We start from the raw sequence: 22,841 nt of genomic DNA on the forward strand, positions 1-22,841 counted from the left end.
ACGTGTAGCTATGGGTATGCTGCACAGTGATACAATTTCGGCTTGCTGAATAGGTCATAACTGCACTATAATAAACATGCAACGACTACTAACCAATCAGCATTAAAGGCTCAGTTTTTCAACACATACATAACAAACAAGTGTGACAACACACAGAAAAAGACCAAGTAAACAGTGATGCACTATTCTAAATTTATTTCATATTTTACAATGTTACTGCCCCTTTTCCATTAAAAGCATATTTTAATAAACATGTCAACATAGAAATCATATCAATATTTTTATCCCAGGGATTTAACACTAAAAGGAAGTAGTTTATTAAACATAATGCTTTAAAAATAGACTAAAGTCTTTTGCCCAAAGGGATTTTGGTATGCATTAAAGGTCAAAACCTGTGATCCAGAGTTATCAAACCAAATACCAATGTTATATTAGTCACACGTGTGGCGATTTAAGCACACACTGTTATTTTCTAATACACACCCAAGAGTCCTGCACCTTAAGCTTGTTACAGATATTTATACTGGCATTTAGGCGGTCCACATTAATAGTCCATTAGGTTTAAAACACCAGACACTGAACGTCAGGCCTTCATCTCACACAAGCTCAAAACAGGACGTCAATGCATGCAGCCTAACAATACCAGAAATAAAGACGTTTAGTCCATTTTAGCTGTTTAAACAGAGAAAGTTGTGCAATTTTTTCCAACAATGTTAAAAAGTCTTATTTACTACTAATTGATATGTTGTTATATGCTATGTATTTACACTCCTTTTTTAGTAAGGCATGCTTCTCAACATTTCTCTCTTCACACAGACATGACTGACCCTGCGTCCGAAACTGCATACTGTGAGAGTAAATATACTAAATTAGATGACGTGCCTACTCGTTGTATGAATGTGGGTGGTGTGAACCATAGATATGTATAATAAAGAATAGATGTCTCGCCCGCGCTGCTTGCCAATTGAATGGAACATCCGCTTTTGGCGGCCATCTTACCACAGGGCGCTCGCTTACTCATAGCATGGTGCTCCAATGATGCATGTACTTTTAAAGGCGGAGTCCATGATGTTTGAAAGCCAATGTTGATATTTGAAATCACCTAAACAAACACACCCCTACCCCAATAGAATCTGGACCTTCTGTTGATAGACCCGCCCCACACATGCGCAACCCGGCATTTGATTTGATTTGATTGGCTATAAGTGTGTTTTGGTAGTCGGCCCGTCGTCTTTTCCAAAGCGTTTTTCAAACATCGTGGACTCCGCCTTTAAATGACCATAACTTGCTCCATTCTCCATTAATTATCAAACGGTTTGGTTTGTTATAAACGTCAAAGATGTACATATGACACTGCATACTTGTACTAAAAAAAAAAATGTTCATGAAACATGTTAAATCATCCAGAATTATAGCCACGTTAATAACGTTTGTAAGAAACAAAACCATTTGAAAATCGATATAAAATTAAGCAAGTTATGGTCATTTAAAGTACATGCATCACCAAAACACAACGCTACAAGTGAGCGAACTCCCTATACGGACCACCAGCACATCCGGGAACTTGACTGTAAATTTCGTCACCGCCCCTTTTGGGGGAAAATAAACCAGACCCTCCACAGACCTCCATTCAAAACAGCGGAACAAAGCAACGCTCCCACACAGCCGGCAGGAGCAAACAACCCATGAAATCACTCAGACCAAACATGTTGAGCAATTATCTGCAAAAGATACATTAACACACTTAATTTGGTCAATATTAATATTGACCAAATTAAATGTGTCAATGCATCTTTCGCGCTCTATGGCAGGCAGGGTGGACAGATAATTACTCAACATGTCCAATCTGAGTGACTTCACGAGTTATTTACGCCTGCCGGCTGTGTACGAGCGCCGCCCCGCTCCGCTATTCCGAATGGAAGTCAACGGAAGGTCCGGTTCATTTTCCCCCAAAAGTGGGCGTGAACCTGTTCAGAGATATTCTATGACGTTGCGCCGGTTATGCGTATGGTAAGATGGCCACCAAGTGATGACGTTAGAGACTCCGCCGTAACACATCTAGCCCTTATTATACATATCTATGGTGTGAACGAAATTCGCACATGCCATGTCGATGCGTCATGTGACATGTCGTCATAACAAAAAAGTAAACTGTTAACTTGTATGCTTACAATTTAACCACAAGGAGAAAAAAAATTGTAGTTATATTTCAATAGTCGCGTTACCGCTTTCCGACATTTTTGAATTTGTGATGACGCCTCTACGTCGTCTTTGTTTGGTGACTTCTCTCCCGGGGACTCACAGGATAGTAAAGTGTCCATTGAAGGCACACTTCGAACTCTTGCTGGAAATAGTATAGATCATCCGGGTACAGTTTGTCCACTGATTTTCGGATAATAGTAATTTGTAAGTACTACTCGCCTCACCTACTGCTTTTCACCTGCTATATTATATGGAAGTAGGCGGTTTCGGACGCAGTGTGAGTTTTAAATGGTCATACCACCGAGAACAGCCAGATGCTCTTTAGCAGATCACAACAGAGTGAGCACCAGTTCTGTGTGAAATCAACACGACTGCTTCAATAAAAGAAAAAATAAATACATTTGATGAAAGCAACATCCTTTTTGTTTTTCCACTAATTGTGAAAGAGATATAACACTTAAAACTGCAGTCCTTAACTTTTTTTAAAACAAAAAATTGAAAGTTGTGGAGTAATTTTAAAACAAAAATAACTTGAGTATCTATTTAAACTGATATTACGCATGAAATCGTACCTGATGGCTCAAATTATAAATCGTTATTATAAGCTGACAGGAGTAAATTGAGGTAAGATTTTTGCTCAAACTTGAACCTGAAAAAGTTACAGAATGCAGCTTTAATAATTCATAATTTGATATGAATTGTAAAATTAATAATCCAATTGACTTTAAAGGGGAACTTCACTTTTTAAAAAAAAAATATGCCAATTTTCCAGCTCCCCAGAGCCAAACATTTGACTCTTACCGTTTTGGAATCCATTCAGCCGATCTCCGGGTCCGGCACTAGCACTTTTAGTATAGCTTAGCACAATCCACCGAATCTGATTAGACCATTAGCATCACGCTAAAAAATAACCAGATATGGCTAGGAACCACTCCTAAACTGGCGTAATAATCAGTGACTTTGCTGATGTAACATGGCTGCAGCAAACGTAGTGACATTATGCACTGCCCGAAAATGGTCCCCTTGGTTACTTTCAATGGCAGGGACTATTTTTGGGCAGTGCACAATATCACCACGCCCGCTGCAGCCATGCCACGACAGCAAAGTCCTTCATTATTACACCAGTTTGAAAGTATAGTTCCTAGCCATATCTGGTTATTTTTTAGCGTGACGCTAATGATCTAATCAGACTCAATGGATTGTGCTAAGCCATGCCAAAAGTGCTAGCGCCAGACCCGGAGATCGGCCGAATGGACTCCAAAACTGCAAGAATCAAATATTCAACTCTAAGGGAGCTGAAAAACTTGCACACTTTCAAAAAAGTGGAGTGTCTCTTTAAATAATCACTTTATAATACTGCCTTTTGAAAAGTAATGTTAAAAAAATAAGTTTACAAAAATATCAATCTAAATCCAGAAACTACAATCACAAATCTTCACTTCCAGTACTTCTTCAAGAGCTTCTGGCTTATGTCCACCGTAAATGTAAAAGCTAATGGAGTCATTCGTGTGTGTGTGTGTGTGTTTTTAAAGGGATAGTTCACCCAAAAATGAAAATTCTGTCATCATACTCACGCTCGTGTTATACATAAACCTGTATTTATTTATTTATTTATTAGGAAGATATTTTGAGGAATGTTTTGTAACCAAATAGATTAGAGTATTGACTTCCTTAGTAGGAAAAAATAATAGGGAAGTCTGTAGGGCCTCTGATTGGTTTGGTTTCAAAATATCTTCCTTTGTGTTTAAGAAATACAAGTTTGTGTATAACACGAGAGAGAGAGAGAGAGAGTAAATGAAGACAGGATTTTCCTTTTTGGGTAAAGTATCCCTTTAAGGGATGCAATTCCAACTACAGTCAAGCATTAAAAAAATAACATCATCAACATTTTGGAGCTGCTTTCCTTTGCACGCACACTTACAAAACTCAACATTCATGCAGAAATTCATGGCTGTCCACACTTTGGTTTGATCAGAAATAAAATATGGTTAAAACACAACTTAAGCTTTTATCAAAGAAACAATAACAACTGTGAGTGATTTTGTTAGTAAGTAAAAAATGACATCTCTAGACAAATTACATTTCAGAGAGATCAGCTATATAAAACTAAAAGTAAATATTCTGCACCAGAAATAATTTGCATTTATTGGCCAAGAAAGGATTCTCAGAAAGCCCCAGCAAAACAAAGACTGGTAATTAGACGTGTGCGTAACTACATTGTGTACCTGCATAATTTTAAAGAATGCTTTTTACATTAAGCTTTTCAGCAAAAAGTTGCTACATTTTCAGAATGTAAGAAAATTTGCTTGCTACAAGCTGTTTTCATGCAAAAACATCTCTCTTACTCTCTCGCAGTGTTTTTTTTATTTGCATATCACATGCACCTCCTCATCTCATTACTATGATCAAACACAGAAAACGATTCTTCAGCTCTTTAGATTTCAGTAAAAATCCACAGCAGGTGTTTTGGCCAATAAAGTGCAAACTAAGGCGAAACTCCACCCTTTCTATAAGCATTCATCACAACTGTGCGCCATAAAATATTAACGCCATCATTAATCTTCCTTTTTGCTACCTATATATTCTCTGCTACTTGCATAATCGCATTGAGAGTAAGGTTTACCTGGAGATTCATAAACATTCGTGAAATGATGACATCATGATGCTGTATTTTCTGACCTGCACCAGAAGGTTGATGGGTATAGGCTGAGGCAGCATGTTTAGTCTCTTATCTGTTTGAGTTTGGCAAGTGCCATGTTCAGGAAATGTATGAGGCCTTCCAAAGCTTTGGGTCCAATGCAAGTTAGCGTACATTCATTCGGAGATGTCTAGGGTTTGAAAAGCCCTGATAGGGTAGGATCATTTGAACGTCCAGCCATCAAGAAAAAGGAAACTTTGATAATTTCTGTAAAATGAAATGATTTCCTCTGCCTCCAGGAAATATGATCACAGAAAGAAATCTTCATGGTCTGGAAGTGACGCTAAGTCACATGAGAGAAACAGCATAATGGATTTGGATAAAATGGTAAAGCCCGGTTGGAAATCAGACGTAGATTCCTTCCGGGTTAAAGGTTGTGTTTAGTTGACTCTTCAGAGCTCGTAGGTCAGCGGGAAGCTGTCGGGCTGATCCAAGCCGCTTCAGAGATCCAGGCGGGGTGTCATTCTCTGGACAGAGAAACAACATATTTATATTTACTGTATGCAGTGGTTCTCAACTGGTAGGTTGTGATGCAAAAGTTTATGGTCTCTTTTGATCATAACAACAATCACGTACAATGGGAAAACTGGCAATAGCTTAATAAATAAAAAGCTCAGTTGCAAAACTATCCAAGTGCGTCTGCCATGTTTAGGTTCAGTAATTTCACTTTAATGGAAATTAAAAGGTTTATAGTCAGTAATTGAAATAAATACCTTATTTACATAAATGTCACTTTATAGGCATTTCATTTGTATTTAACAAATTTGACCGTTTTTTGCTGCAAAACCCAGTATATTCAAAAATAAAAACAAGTCTCCAGTGACCCTTCACTGTCCTTTCTGAATAATGTGTACTTAAAGAACTTTGGTAAAAATCAATGTAACCTTTAACAGATTCTGCCAACAAAGCGGCATTTCTGAATGACCTGAGGCCGGGATTTAGCAGATCTGAAGCAAAAGTATCTGATAAATGTATAATATGCTGCAAGAGCATTTGCTCAATAACATGTACGATAAATCTGGGTCACTGTTCAATGTTAAATCTGTGTCCTGAAGCAAAACCAGCTGTAAACCACTTTTTTTATAACACGAAATCAAACTTTGCATGTAAGTTTTGTGCTTAAAGGGATAGTTCACCCAAAAATGAAAATTTATCATTTACTCACCCTCACTTTGTTACAAACCTATATAAATGTCTTTGTTCTGATGAACACAATAAAGATATTTTCAGGGTTTCCACACCTTGGTTAACTTCAAATTCAAGGACTTTCCAGGTCCAATACCCTCAAATTCAAGGACTAAAGGTGGGGACACAATTTAAGTGAGAGCAAGGTTACATCGTGTTACCTTTTAAGATACATTGTTACAGTTCCCTTTCAAGGGAACTCGGGCTGCGTCACTGCGGTGACACTTTGGGGACGCCTCCAGGGGTAAGTGCGTGTGAATGTGTATATCAAATTCAACCAATGGTGAGGCTTAACGACAAAGACAGGGTGACGTGGGAGACAGAAGTATATCACTATCTGAAATATTGCTAAAGACGGCGTTACAGGGACGCAGGAAGTATGGCAAGGGAGACGGAGCGTTTTGTTTCCTTTCTCAAGGAACAACAGTTACATACGTAACCTGAGACCTTTTCATGTGTTAAACACAACTATGCAAAAAACTTTTTGGTATGAATCAACATTGGCATACAGAAGATATAAGCATTTAAAGTGAACAGTTTAGCATGTGTGATTAAAAAGCTAGAATTTTTATGATATTATCCTACACTACACATGGAATAATATGGATTTTTTTTCCAGAAAACTTCTTGCATAAAATAGATTCAAGCACTTTTAATGACCTGTATCTATGTATGTATATTTTCAAAAACTTCCAAGTGCCTTGAATTTTTTTCCCCAGATTCACAAACTTTCAAGGATTTCAAGGACCCATGAGAACCCTGTATTTTGAGGAATGATTGTAACGGATCAGAGGCCTCATTGACTTTCATAGTATTTTTCCTAAAAAATGCTGCATGAAGTTAAAACAACTTGGTCAATTCAATCTACTATTTTAAATTTTGACATAACTTGACACAACAAAACAAGTTGAAATTGTTTAACCTATTTTTATAAGTTAAAGTAACATAAAAATATATGTTGATTTGACAAAAATGCTACTTTTTTACCGTGTACTCTGGACGTCAATGTGGCTTCTGATTGGTTTGGTTACAAAGTTTCCTCAAAATATCTTCCATATCTCTGCATCAGGACAAATCATTTTATATAGGTTTGTAACAACATGAGGGTGAGTATGATGACCGAATTTTCATTTTTGGGTGAAGTATCACTTTAAGCATAAAACTTACATACAAGTTCAACTTTGTGTTATAAAAAAGGTTTTGCTTCAGGACACAGATTTAACATTGAACTCTTCAATTATAATTCCCTTCCAGCATTTTTTATAATTTTCACAAAAGTTGAATGCCTTCCAGGAAATGTTCTTCTTTAAATATATAAACAAACAATATGAAAAAACAGACCCTCTTTTTTCATCCTATCTTCATTTGTTCTCTTTGTATCACCTCTCAAATATGGGTAGGTTTCTTCAAAAATTCCACATTTTGAACAAAAAGTTGGGAAAATTGCATTTTTGCAAAAAAACTTAGAGATCATATTCAGAATGAAGATGAAAAGTATTTACTGCTTTTGAATTCATATCTACTGTGGTGTTTTATAAAGTGGATAAGAGTGCCACCTACTGCATAATACAGGAAATATGGACTGCCATAAAACCTTGTCTTTGGCAGGGAAGTGTTCTCTTTATTGACGAGATAACTCGTCAATGGCGGGGAAATAGTTAATACGGCAAAGTATCTGTATACCTGTGTTAGTTTCTTCCTCAGCAGGGTCTGCTGGCAGCACTGTTACTTTGGTGCCAGTCTGTTGGATAAACTGTTGAAGGTTCACCTGTCTCAGCTCCTTGGTTAACTGTTCCAGCTCCTGCTCTCTCTCCTAAATCAATAAAGCAGTCAATCAAATGCAATCAATCCTAATCTTAAAAAATAACAGGTTCATTACCAGATTGTCACAGTTACACTGCAAATGACTTTTTTACTTAGTATTTTTGTCTTGTTTTCAGTAAAAAATATCTAAAAATTCTTAAATTAAGATGCTATTTCTGGATGAGCAAAATGACCCAAGAAAATAAGTCTGGCCTACAGACAAATATATAAATTTAAGCGAATTTGTGCTTTAAAGCAACACTAAAGAGTTTTTGCTCTTTGCTCCCCCTACAGGTTAGAAGCGTAACTTTGGTAAATACTGCAGCATAGCCTGAAAAGTCCGCTCCCCTTCTCACTCTCATAATGGGAGAGGGAGGGTGTTACTGCGCCGAGTCGAAGTGCTCCTAGGGGTGCTGTTGCGCCGTGGGATGTAGTTCCTCTTTTAAATCCGCTTAGAAAAGCGCTACGTTTTGTTTTGTACCACCAAACTTGCTCGTGTGGCTACTCGTCTTGAATAGGAGAGGCGTTGATGTGTTTGGTCGCTTCTAACTTTATCTCTAATTGGTACCATTGAATGATTGGGGCTAAGCTAAATGCTATCGAAGCGTCGCAGCGCGCTCCAGCGCTTACGTGCACGCGCACAGATGATAGAGAGATGTATCAACAATTCTTAGTTAAGGTAATAACATATTTTAATATTGAAAATGAGTAGACTATTCCTTTAACCCTATTTTTGCTTGTTTTAAGTACAAATTTACTTAAATTGCTTATTTTTTGTCTAAAAATTAGACTTATTTTCTCATTTTGCTCACCAAGAAGATACATCTTGATTTAAGAATTTTTCTACTGAAAACAAGACAAAAATACTAAGTAAGAAAGTCATTTTTTGCAGTGTAATGAAAACAAATGAAGAGCTCAGATGCAAAACCCTCTAAGTGCATCTGACATGTTTTCTTGTAAATTATAATTTTTATCAAACTCTTAATGAATTCTGCAAATAAAGCTATTTCTGAATGACCTGAGGCTGGGATTAAGTGGATTTGAAGCTGAAGTATTTAATAAACATATAATACTTGCCACGGGCATTCGATTAATATAATGATCTCATTTATGCTGAAGGTGGCGTTTAGGGGGTTTGCATCTGAGCTCCTCAAATACATGGCAGTGTTTCACAATTTCTTCTAAAGGCACGTACTTCATTGGTGACTCAGATAGTTTTTGTAGGAATCGTGCCGTGTAAATGTTTACCGTGACTGCAAAGTAAACTCGAACAAATCCTTCACTTCATCTGTAAGCTGCGGCAAAGTCTAATCTTCAACATAACATCTGTGACTACTACCCTCCTCCAACAACCAGCTCCTTAACATGCAGCTAAGCCGATTAGTTGCGTTGTTGGAAATTAAGACCATGGAGTCCAAAACAAAGCAACTCCAGTTTCAGCCAAGCCATGCTCATACTGCATTACTGCGTAAATCACACTATAGGGAAAGCCTGTTTCTGCATTGCAGGGCTTAACAATACGGACGGCCTTTTGGCGCAGGGCCAGTGTGAATGAGTTTTAGGGCCGTTGATGGCCCAGACATTCATTGATCTTGTATGTGTATTTTTATGCTATGCAAACATAAACATTTAAGGTCATGCATTTAGCAGACCCTCTTATCCAAGAGCCCTGCACTTAACATATTCGTTCTGTGCTTCTTGTTTATTTCTGGTTGCTTCCAACTGTGTTATAAATTGCCATCTCCATTCAGGTCATCTCTCCTGTAGTCTAATGTTTGACTGCCCGAGCGAAAGCTCCACAGCTCTGCAGCTGTTCTCCAACCTGGCACCCTGCTGCATCTGCATCTCGAGCTCAGCACGAACGCTTTCGAGCCGCGATCGCACCTCCATTTCATCCGCCAGCCGCGTCTCCATCAGCTCTTGCTGCAGACGCTCTGCTTCCAGCCCCGCCTCCATGCACTGAATACGTGCCAGGTATTCTCCCAGCTGCTCCTCGCAGTCCTGCACGCGGCTGCGCAGTTCCTGCAGCTGCTCGTGCAGTTGCCTCTCGTTCTCCTGCTCGATCTGCAGCTCATTCTCCCAGAATTCCTGCTCCTGCATCTCGGCTTCATTCCTGCAGACCTGTTGCTCCAGTAGGACCAGCTCCTCCTCTTCCTCCTCCGTCAGCTGCTGCTGCAACTCGGTCTCGCAGCGCTGAAGTTTCTGCTCTAGGACGTGCAGCTTGTCTTTCTGCAGCTGCACCAGGCGGGAGAGCTCCTGCGTAGGTGCCGGGGTACCGCTGCGGTTTCCAGTCGCTGTTCGCTGCTTGGCATCGCCATCCCGACTCTTTCCGAATATGTCACGCAGGCCCTTGGCACCGCCGGTGAAAGTAAGCGACTTGCGTTTAGGTTCACGCCGCTTAAGGGATCGGTCGTTGGCCGTAGGGCGGAGTTTCGCCATGGGAGGGAGACTCTGGCGGTACAGGCTGCGCTCAGGAGCCCTTGCGGAGGTGTCCGAGGTGGGCCGTTCGCTCAGAGACGGGCCTGTACGCTGAAGCACCAGCTGCACATCACTAGCATACTGGCCCCACTTATTAAGCGACACCACGGGATTTTCATGTGGCGCCAGATGCCTCTCTGTCTCACGCCATTTTTCTATCAGCGTGTAGCGACCGGTGCGTCCTGCAACACAATAATTTACATAACAGTGAAATTTTTTTCAGATATTATAGTGATTTTATTCATGGGTATGTGCTTTGTTCTTCCACCCAATTTATGCAACATTGGAATGGATTTCTAAAAACAATGTTTCCCATCCCAAACTGGTTGGGATGCTCAAGTAAACCGAGTAATGTTTTGACAACATTACTTTTCGGAGGAATCGGCCTACACGTGGATTACGTAGTTGTCTTTGCATATTAATTTTCGATTAGATTCGATGAACGTTGAATAAATGAAATGCTTCACCTTCAACCAAAATGTGTAGAGCCAAACAAGAAACAAGCAGACATTGTTGGAGAAAATCTCCATGAATATGCTGGGCCAAAGTTTAAAGTTTCACGGGAAATGCATCTGATATCGCCTCAGTCACACAGAGGCTGTTTTATACCAAAATTTCATCAACAAGTCCCTTTTTCCAGTATAGCGGGTGAATGGGTCAGAGTGTCGAGTCTTGAAGGGACAATGCTGCATTTCACTGCTCCGATCTCTGGTCTCAAAGAGTGCTTGTTGTCAAGGAAACAAGCATACTGAGTATTATTGTGTAAAAAAACAGAAGAAATGAGTCACCAAGAACTAATAGCAATATAACGCAATTATAAAGCAGTCCTTTACAAAATGATACTGATATCAGTTATTCACCTATCAAACTGCATTGTGTGCATGTATGTTGTTAAAAAATAAAAACATTTATTTATTCCTAAAAGACTTTTTACTGGGTCTGATCTTTATGACATCATTTAGGGTTGGCAGATTTAGGGTCTTACCTATTGCTTGGGCCAAAGCGATCACAACCTCTTGACATGTGGTGACCTCTGTGACCCCGCAGACGATGCGCTGTACTCCGTCCACCCATACCTTCAGCTCCATGCCTCTCATCTGGGTGATGTCATTCTTCACCTCTGCAGGCACCCGTTATGAGGTCTCTCGTCTGCATTCTGCTCTTATCATCGCCTGGATAAGTCAGACCAAAGATCTGTTTGTGCTTTTACGCTTACGTAAGAAATAACTTTACCACACCAACACACTTCCTCACTCTTTAATCTTAGCCCCAAACACTGACATGCATAAAATTACAAGCGCTTTGGAGTGTTTTTGATATGGTGTCTTTTAGTTCATGCACTCTCAGAAACAAAGGTACAAAAGTTGTCACTGGGAGGGTACCTTTTAAAAATGTCCTATTTAGGTACAGATTTGTACCTTTGTGGTACCAATATGCACCTTTTAGGTACAAAAGTGTGCTCCTTTCGAAAAGGTACCACCCCACCCCACTAAAAAATCCAGCCAAGAACAGCACAAGCTGGTGAGCTGGTTTAAGCTGGTCTCCCAGCTTGGTTTTAGCTGGTTTTGCTGGTGTAGGAAGCTGGTTTTGCTAGTGTAGCAAGCTGGTCTAGCTGTGTTTTGGTCACTTTTTAAGCTGGTCTAGCTGAACTTAGCTGATCAGGCTGGAAGACCAGCATGACCAGCGTAAACCAGCTAGTGCCACCCAAAACCAGCTACCAGCTCACGCTGGTCCCAGCCGGATCCTTCAGCAGGGCAGTCACAACTTTTGCACCTAAATCTGACACAAGCCTCTGCACACTCGGGCAATGAAACTCTCAAATTTGAAAGCACCATATTAGTGAATTACTGACTGCCTAATAGTCAAGAGATTTAACCCTATTGAAAGTTTTAACTCTTTCACCGCCAGCGTTTTTAAAAAAAGTTGCCAGCCAGCGCCAGCGTTTTTCATGATTTTCACAAAAGTTTAATGCCTTCCAGAAAATGTTCTTCTTCAAATATATAAACATACAATATACCAAATGAAAGAACAGACCCTCTGCTTTCAAACAAAAAAAAAATGTTTCATTCTACCTTCAGTAGTTCTTTTGTAATCAGCTTTTGAATATGGGTAGGTTTCTGCAAAAACACCACATTTTGAGCAAAAAGCAGAGATAATTCCATTTTTGTGACGGACTTTTCCTAGAGATCCCATTCAGAGCGATCTTTAAAACAGACACGGACATGTAGCAGCTTGCCGTAGGGCAATACTTCCGTTTTTAAAAAGTTGCGGAAGGGCACCACCTAGTGGATAATAGCGGTATTGCGGAAAGACAGAAAAAAATACTCGTCATTGGCGGGGAATCGTTTTCTCTTGATTGACGAGATATCGTCAATGGCGGGGAAAGAGTTAAATGGATAGTTCACCCAAAAATGAAAAATGAAAATGTTGTTACAAACCTGTATACATTTCTTTGTTCTGATGAACACAAAGGAAGATGTTTTGAGGAATGTTTGAAACCAAACTAATCAGAAGCTCCATTGACTTCCATAGTATGAAAACAGAATACTATAGAAGTCAATGGGGCTTCTGATCTGTTTCCTTTGTGTGTAAAATGTATACAGGTTTATAACAACATGAAAATGAGTAAATGATGACAGAATTTTCATTTTTTGGGAGAACTATCCCTTTAAATATCTGCGAGTTAAACCAAGCAACAAGTTGCAGAACAATTAGAGGATCTCATGCTATTTCTCCCCTAAGACGAATCATTTTATAGTTTTTTTTCTTTTATAAGTCGCTCTGGATAAAAGCACCTGCTAAATGCCTAAATGTAGGATCTATTAAAAAACAGAAAACACAAATATACATTCAAACAAATCCTGTGTCTTTTACAATATAAATGTAATGTTTTGTTTACTGCATATAGTTTGTCAGAAGGAAACTAAGCATTTGTCTGCACCGATGCTTCTTCTCTCTCGTGGCTGTGTGCTGAGGGATGAAAGTGATTTATTTAGTCGTGAACCACTCGAGCTGAAGAACTGGTTCAAACAGGCCTGTGAGGACACTATGGATGGTGCCCACTCCCATGAGACTCGCTCATAAAGGATAAGTGAGACGAGCTGTATACCCTGACAGGTAATACATCTTCCAGTGTGTGTTGTGAAGAGTAAAATTTCTCTCTTTGTCTTTGTTTTCTTCAGCTGAAAAGTTACCACACATTACAGCTGGCTCTTCCCTGATAAGACATCTTACACAATGCTGATAACCTTGCTGGATTTCGGTGCTCGTATCTGAAGAACCATCACTTTGACACAAATACAAAAATGTGTGGACATGCACCAAAGTCATTTTGTTTTGCTTTAACATCTGCATTGTTATATTGAATCTGTCCTCGTTTGTGTTTTGATATTTGTTTTTAAGCAGGCAGCCTCCTCTGGGTCAAGACGTCGCACCGGGATGGTACAAAATTATTCGCTTGTGCTTTAGAAAACTCACATGAGCTTGTTAATGCAAAGTCCTGTTTCACTAGTTCAGCGAAATTGCACACAGTTGTACAATAACAATAAGTAGTACAAAAATGAATTTAGCCCCAAAATGTGCCATGTTTATACATGGATTGTTAAAAAAAATAGATGTAGCTCAACAAATAGCAAATGACACAATCAATTCTTAAGACATTAAGCCTAAAAACCTCTTTGAAGTCTTATTAAAGCAATGTAGAATATATTTTCGACATTGTTTTGGTCACGCTCTACCAAAAAAACGTATTATGTGTTAGCTGCAGAATCTGTATCTAACGTATTTACATGAACGATACAGGCATGTGTCCCAGACAAGCTTCGGCTCCACAACCTGAGGCTAAATTTAACAAACTCAAGGCTTTGGCTGCCAGTCACTGTAAGGTAAAGCCGAGACAGCTGCTAAAAGAGACGTAGCGCGTCTAAACTCACATTCCAGTCGACTCGCATATCTGATGTCTGTAAACATAGATCAGTACAGTACAGTACATACAGTTTTTTTGCATGTTTGTCACACTTTAATGTTTCAAATCATCAAACTACCTGAGTTCAATTTCTCTAGGCACACCCAGGCCTGATTACTGCCACACCTGTCCGCAATCAAGAAATCACTTAAATAGGACCTGCCTGAAAAGTAAAGTAGACCAAAAGATCCTCAAAAGCTACACATCATGTTGAGATCCAAAGAAATTCAGAAACAAATAAGAAAGTAATTGATATCAGTCTGGAAAAGGTTATGAAGCCATTTCTAAAAATTGGCTGAATGGCTGAAGATAAACAAAATGAAGACTTCAGAGTGGTCTAGTCAAAGTCCTGGCCTCAATCCTATTAAAAAAGTGGTTCATGCTCGAATGTGGCCGAATTACAACAATTCTGAGAAGATGCGTGGACCAAAATTCCTTCACAGTGCTGTAAAAGAGTCATTGCATGTTATCGCAAACGCTTGATTGCCGTTGTTGCTGCTAATGGTGGCCCAACCATTTATTAGGTTTAGGGGGCAAGGACTTTTTCACACAGTAGTTTTGGATTTCGTTTTCCATTCATAAAAAAAAACTTCATTTAAAACCGCATGTTGTGTTTATTTGTATTATTTTTTGATTAAGATTTAAATTTGTTCCATGATCTGAAATATTTAAGTGTGACAAACATGCAAAAACATGAAAAAATCAGGAAGGTGCCAACACTTAATTTTACACTGTACTGTATGGTTGGATCCCACATTAGCCTTGTTAGTGTAACTGTCCCAGTATGTCGTAGCGCTCTCTCATGTTCTGTCAGATCTCTTAAGGCTGCTGAATGTAACAGTCGAAAAAGTTTATAAAATAATACAACAAATTCCAGATCATCCATAATATCAGTGTGTTCAGATATTTTTTCACTTGTATCTGGCAAAGCTCAGATCCTCCTGCATGCAAAACACATATAAGACTTTTTCTCATCTGATTTGAGCCACTTTAGTTTTGTTGATCTAACTTTTACACGTTCATTCAGAATTTTTTGTAAGGCGGCCGGGGTATGAATGTGACAGTTTGCTATATTTTACTGTAAACACCCAGAACAAAAATGTGTTTAAATACCAAAATAGTCAAAATATGCACTTTAAATACCGTACTATAAATTCATATAAAATCAATATTTTAGAGGTTGTTTACATGACACTGGTTTTAACTATAAACGGAAAAGTTTTGACATAGATTTGTGAAAATCGTGACATCATGTGCACACATATTACGCGTTCAGATATTACTTGACATTGGCAACTACTTGGCATGCTTAATACATAGTTTTAGTCATTTTCGCGGATCTGTGTAAACGGAGGATCGTTTTAACAATGTTGTTAAACATGTGTAACAAAGAAAAAACTTAATAGTTTTAAGTACACAGTTGTCGTGTAAATGTACCCTTAAGCCCAGATATTTTTTACGGGTACCCGAACGTATGCGCATGGTCAAACGCACAGCCTTGCAAAGCATAGACTATTTGACTCGTACGCGTACAAAGACGTTCAACGCATGTGTTTTGCGACAAAATGCAATGCATCTCCTGGGCTTCATACTTCACTAAGTAACCTACTTGTACAAAGTACGCACATTTATAAAATTCTATTATGAAAAATCAAAAATACAATTTTGATGATGAAATTTGCGTCACACGCACTGTACGCTGGCCTTCGCGTATGCATAAAAACTGAACTATACTTTGAGCTTAAGTCTGGTTGTTTTTATCTGAAGCACTTCAGTACCTCCTCAAGACCCTAGTGTCAGCTGTTGTAGGGGGGCTGCACGAACAAGGGTCCAGACAAACACAATAGTTTTCAGGAGAGACTCCCACCCCTACAGTCATCCCAGCATGACTGGACACAAACAATCCATCCCCATGGTGATGGTATGGCAGCTTTGTGAATCTCTCCCACTGCCGGCTGTGACCGGCCTGGGAACCAACAAACACCAGCAATTAAGGAACAATCTCTTTATTTCAACTTTTGTCCCACTGTATGATTTGTCCTGTCAGGGGTTCACAGCTGAGATGAGTCTGTACGGGAAAACCCTGCTGAGCTTCACAAACTGACCCTGAATTGAAACCATTTACAGGAAAGTTGTTTATCAGTACAGCCTCTGTGTGAGGATGAGAAACCTTTAGTCGGAGTTCAGTGCCTTTAATGGCGCTTTTCCATGGGATAATACGGCTATGTACAGTTCACTTTTGGGGAGGGTTCACTGTGTACAGTACGTACAGGTTGATGTTTCAAGCGAGCTGTACTGATGTTAAACGTGACATGAAACACTGCAGATCAATGATTGGTTAGAGAGAATCGTCACTACCAGCGTCATTGCTAAATGCATTAGCTTACCCTCCTGAGACGTCGAGCAAACCAAGTGATGTCTTCGTCTGTGCTTTGTTGCACAATTTACCAAACTTCAAATGGCGAGAATCAATAACACCATTCAATCGATACTGTATGCTCTGTTGTTCTCATGTTGTGTGTTTGTTTGTATCGTGTTTACGATGATGTCAGGGCAGTGAGGGCAGCGCAACTTTAACGACAAGTCTATTATCCAACCCACTCTGTAATGGCACTAAACTGCAATGAAAAAACAAACCGAGCTAAAGTAACGCGAGCCGAGCCACGTGGTGCCGAGCCGTGTCATACAACAAAATGGAAAAGGTACGAAAATTACTTAGGATTTAAACAAAATTAACATTTTGCAAAGGGAAAGCAAAAGAGATCAATATCATTTGCTATTGGACAGTAAGCATTTGTGTGACACCCATGTTTGGGTAAGAACCTTGCCCTGATTGAAATACATCTGTATGTTTTAGTCGGATGTATAATATTCTTATTAAAATTTAACCACAAGGAAAGCGCAAGTCGATTAGGCATGACGCATTTTTGCACACATATGACCATAAATAAATGGCACAAATCTACTTAAAGTGCACCTTTTCCTTTGCTAAAAAAAACTTTATTTTGTGTATTTGATATAATGCAATGTGTTCGCGTGGTTTATGGTAAAAAAACATTATTTTCCGTACATTTTTTTAGGCTCAGATACCTGCTTCTTCAAACGCTCTGATTTTGTACAAAGCTCATCAATCTGAAAAGCTCTTTGTCCCTGATTGGCCAGCTAATCTGTACGTTGTGATTGGATGCCTGAATACCTTTGATGTCAGATGGAAATATGACGCTCTTTACCATGTTTGAAAGATTCGCTCACAATGCAATGCTAACAGGAGTTAACTTACAAGCTGTGAGTCCGAAGCGGGAGGAATTTTGATAATGTTGGTCTTGTCCACATCAACAGGCCCAGTGTGTTTGTTATAGTCCAAGAAAAGAGATTTACGCTGTAGACGATAACTCGCGTCATTGTTTACTTTGGGATTTGTACTTGTACTGGCTTACGGCTCCCCCTGTGGTTGAAAAGCGCAATAGAATTTGTCCAGTTAAGGGTTGTTCTACCACTGAAATGATGATATTAAGGTCGAAAACTACAATGTGTTGCTTTAACAAAGACGAGACGGTTTTAATTTGTGTATGTGTCTGGTTCCTAACTTTATAATCCAGTGTCAAAACGGAAAAAATGAAACTCATCTAGTGGACATTCTATCAAAAGATGTAGCGATATGTACCTGAAGCAATGTATTTTTGGTTATGCTGAAATGTAGACAGAGGTACGTATGACGAGTAAGCCTGGGTTGGCAGTAACACACACGTCCTCAGAAAGTTACAAAATCTGACTGTAACTTCGGTTACTGTGAAACTTTAATACCTATTTCCTGAATAAAATAGCTATACGAATTTTGAATCTTGCTTTGAAAGAAAGCACCACTACTTCAAAATAATGAATGACCATAGGAAGAACTAAGCAGAGATCAAAAGGTGATTTTATTGGTTTCCAAGCCACTGTGTTCCTCCTGCACTGCAAACAAATCCCTTAATTTCCTTGAGTTTGAACATTTGGATTCCAAAGAGGGAGGTGAACTGTCTGTGACCTGCCTAAAACGCACGCTCGTACGACAAACCAGACAAATATGTAAACAGGGACTTCATTATTAATTATCTGAAGTTCCTAAGAGTGTCCGGAGAGTCGGACACTTCAAAATTCATATTCTGTTCTGGATCTGGAAAGTAATATTTCCAGTTCTGGACGGGTCACTGCACAAAACCAGCCATTACAAACAAACATTTAATAATACGTTTTACAGTCACCAGCTCTGTGACCTGCATTATCTCCAATCACCAACCAAGCCCAAACAGAATATGCAGACCTTCTGTGCTTAATTTGGAGGTAAATCTGGTAACAACAAATATTTAATAAACTAACACATACATAAACAATACTTTTTGGACGACCTTGAACATGATGGCTGTTTCAATGATCAGATGAGTTCCCTGTATTGTATTAAAAAGGTCATAAAGTGTACTATTTAGGTACAGATATGTACATTTGAGGTGCTAATATGCACTTAGGTGTATATTTCTGAAAGGGTAATGCCCCTGTGACAGCTTTTGTACCTTTTTTTCTGAGAGTGAGCAATCATGCATTAATTCATGATATCACATATGCATCTTATAAACCACCTATATGCCCCCTATCACTGTTGTCTACTCTCACCTTCACTGCTTTTCTTCTCTCTTTATCTTTCCTCTTTTCTCACCTGGTTGGTCCAGCAATTGAAGTGTTTAACACACTCTTGGTGTTGTTGTCTCCGACTCCGAACATCTTTCCACGCTCAGCCGACCTGATTAGTAAGCGTTTGTTGAGCCAGCTGCTATCGTGTATGTAAGACTACACTGTGTGTAATGAGAGAGTGGGGCATATGTAAACAGTTCTGTCAGGCAGTGGGATATGTGTAGGGCACATGTAGTTGTCAATGAATCAGTTATATGAGTGTGACATATGTTAAGTTCTGTTAGGCGGGAGTTAAACAGTTCTGTGAATGATGTGTGTTTAAATCAGTTTAAAGCGAATGAGGGAAACGCAACTGGTTCTGTGACAAATCTGAGTCCAAATGTGTACACACAGTTTGAGGGTAAATCTTTCATAATTTTACCAAAACTAAGAGAAAAGATGTTAAATTGAATATATATTTAAAAAAAATCTTCTACTCAACTGCACTTTCTGTTAGCTCTGTGACAAAATGTTAAATGCTCTCTCGATTGTATAGATGCTTTATTGAAGAAACAATATTAAAGAAAAATTCAATATGCGATAACTTGTTGTTACATAGTGCAATATGTGATCCTATAATGCTTTCTGTTTGGAATATCCATTTGATCAAACCTACATACATGTTTTACAATCATTTTTGGAAAACAACGCATCGCTTAATCTGTCTCGCCAGTCTCTTTGCTGTTGGCATCGACCCAAAACTTTTGTTAGGAAGACATTCAGTTATTGCATACTACTGCGATATGCATATTGCAATATGACCATTTGCGATATTTCAGTCATTTCAAAATATCTTGTAGCCCTATTAAAAAGTCTGCTAAATGACTAAACATGAATTTAAAATGTAAATCTATTGTTTTGATGCAAAAAGCATAAATTAGGCCCCAACAAACACACCCCATAACCTTAATCCAAAAGGGAACAGTTTGACCCCTACTGCATATTTTTGTAAAAGGCCAAAAAGTCATCAGCAACAATTGCTTCTAAGCATTAAACACGTTTAAGTCCTATTTAAACAATACTTTTTATAGTATTCTATTCGCTTTGCTGTTTTTCTCCCTTTTTTGTTCGCTTTGGATAAAGGCATCCACTAAATATGTAAATGTTTTGTGAAATATATTCACTATAAATACTTGGAAACAAGTCAGTATTATTATTTTGCAGACTGGTAAATGTTTACTTATGCCCTTATGAACGTTTAAATACAAAACGAGCAACATGGTGGCCATGAAATTCATCATAATCTTTACAACATGATGGTTTTCATACACTTGGGGGCGGTTTCACAGACAGGGATTAGATTAGTCCTAGACTAAAATAAGTGTAAGAGCTGTCCAAAATGAAAACAACTTGTACTGACATATCTTAAAAATCAGTGCCCTTGTTTTGCCTGAAAATTGACAAAAGTAATGTTTTAGTAAGGCATGTTTGTTAAAACTAGTTATAGACTGTTTCATAATTAAACTAAGACCTAGTCCTGGTTTAAAATAATCCCTGTCTGGGAAATCACCCCATAGTGGATTAACGCCTTTAAATGTAAAATTTTAAAGGTACTGGGGTCTAAACTGGGTGGTCAAAGTTTGAAATGAAACGTCATAACTTTCATAACTTCACATATTCAGACATTAATCAACATTACATTATATAATGCTACACAGATCTATAACAAAGCCTACACTGATTTACTAAGCAATGTAGCTCAATTAATAAAGCTCAATACACGCAAAGATCATGGGTTCGATCCTAGGAACACAACTACTGATAAAAAATACAGATTAAACGCCCTCTAAATGCATAAATGTATAATACATCTATCATTATTATATAATACTTCAGTGTACATTACCGTTTTATTATGGCTTATTAATCGGTACTGTACCGTTGGCGATGTCTGAAAGAGTCTCAAGTGTCTGTTGAATGCAATGCTGTAATGTTTATAAGTTTAGGAGGGGCTGCAGGCCTTCTGCTGATCTAATGAAAAACACTGACCATCAAGCGGATATTTTCACACATTAAAACACACGAGAAAAACTGTACTGCCGAAAACCTGACATTGACTGGACGCTGTCTCGTGCCGTGCGTGTGTCGATTTAACGCATCGCTATCGCGTCCCGTACGCAACTATTTAAAGGTGCCCCACGAAAACACATTTAATACACACATCGCCTCACGTTCGTGATTTATGGATGGGTAAAACACGTACGCAATATTAAAATCATTTCCGTACCTGCGTGTGTCTGCAGTCCTTCGCAATCCTCAGTCCGGCGGGTCTAACGTTACTTCACTTCGTCAGATCAAACCCGAGATTTATCTTCATGATTTGTTATTTATCCTCTCAGATTTTCCTTAAAACTCCTCTTATTTGGTGAGATTATATAAGGTCCGGTTTTGTCAGGAGAGGTGCACGCGTTGAAGTTGACCCGTTACATCAGCAGCGGATCTGACTCGAGTGAATACAGTGGTGAACGGGACCGGGACACCGCAAGGCATCATGGACCGAGCGCTTTAAAGCTGCACAGCCCACAATGACTGAACAACTGGACACAAACACCATTTACTGCTCGTTTAACTCCCTGCATTTTATTACAATGACATATTTAGTTTTTTAAATGACGTCAGTGAGTCAATAAAAACCTGATGTATGCATCAATAGATTGTAATTTCAAAATAGCCTATTTACGTTACGACATAAACATGATTTTAATGTTGTATAACTTTAGCATTTAAATTAAACATATGCCATTGCTGTAATAATAATTATTAGGCTATTACTGAATAAACTGGAATAAACTATGTTCAACTTGTCAGCACTGTAACTTTTCTTGAAAATTGTTTTCACAAAGTCAACAATAAACAAAACTGCTGATGAAATGTTATTCAGTGGATTAGCAATAATTGCCTAGATGAGGGCTTATCTGCTCTGTTGCATTTGAAATCTGTCCAACCTATGATGGGATCATCCACCCAGAAATCTGGGATGTATTACTCAGAGTTATGTTGGATAACACATCATACATCTGTTTCTCATAGAGACCTGCTGGCCTGCTTGAGGACATGAGCTCCTCCTTTTGTACAATTGCTCTCTGCAGTTATTACACAACATAAAACACAGAAATGAGGTCCAGTAAATATTTATGGCCTGAAGATATTACCTAGACTGCAAATGCAACTCAAGTAGTTTACCTCCGGGGGTTAAAAAGCTTGGTGACATTTTTTAAAACTCCCCCGAATGTATTTTCTTATAGCTGAAATCCCTCTAAGCACAAAGGCTGTTTTAGTAACAGGTGTGTGTGCTTTGGATTTGAGTTGGGATGTGATTAATGTTGAACAATGCTTTTTTAAAGGATTGGAATTATTTATTAAATGTAAATGATTAGTTTAAAAAGTATTAGCTTAAATATTAAATTTTAAGAAACTTAAAAGTATTTTTGATATTCTGCATTACAGTTTTTCTCAGTTGCTTTGGTGCATTTCTCAAAGCAATTCATACAAATGGCAAAATCAAAATCCTTAGTTCATCTATCAAAGTAAATATCTGTGTATTAATGAACATGTCAGTGCTATCAAAAAAGTCACGTCCTTGTGTCATTGTATGTACGGATAAGACAGTCAAATTGTTTAGTCATGTTGTCGATAACAGTTTACTCTGGTGGGATGTCCTGATGTAAACTATGGCTAAAGTTTTGATGACAAAAACATTATTGTAAATTGTAGGTTACACCGACCTTAGTGTATGTGGGAGTTGGATTGCAAGAGACTGAACAAGATTCACATTTACACTTTTACTGTCTGAACTGTAATTTA

The 22,841-nt window shown here is 38.6% G+C and overlaps 1 protein-coding gene across 3 annotated transcripts; it reads right to left on the bottom strand.

Annotated features, from left to right (window-relative positions):
• Positions 1-3,514: 3,514 nt before the first annotated feature.
• Positions 3,515-21,549, bottom strand: rassf8b (Ras association domain family member 8b). Of its 3 annotated transcripts, none has more exons than XM_073867636.1 (5): positions 21,265-21,549; positions 11,352-11,538; positions 9,644-10,548; positions 7,769-7,892; positions 3,515-5,367 (listed from the first exon to the last, which is right to left on the bottom strand). In XM_073867636.1, the coding sequence occupies exons 2-5, from the start codon at positions 11,461-11,463 to the stop codon at positions 5,246-5,248; spliced, it is 1,263 nt and encodes a 420-aa protein (XP_073723737.1). In that variant the 5' UTR covers positions 11,464-11,538; positions 21,265-21,549; the 3' UTR covers positions 3,515-5,245. The 3 variants fall into 3 exon arrangements, with proteins under 3 accessions (XP_073723737.1, XP_073723738.1, XP_073723741.1); XM_073867637.1 differs by lacking the exon at positions 21,265-21,549 and adding an exon at positions 19,024-19,275; XM_073867640.1 differs by lacking the exon at positions 21,265-21,549 and adding an exon at positions 18,981-19,000.
• Positions 21,550-22,841: the final 1,292 nt, after the last annotated feature.

This window comes from Misgurnus anguillicaudatus, chromosome 1 (genome assembly GCF_027580225.2).
Source record: "Misgurnus anguillicaudatus chromosome 1, ASM2758022v2, whole genome shotgun sequence".
NCBI lineage: Eukaryota > Metazoa > Chordata > Actinopteri > Cypriniformes > Cobitidae > Misgurnus > Misgurnus anguillicaudatus.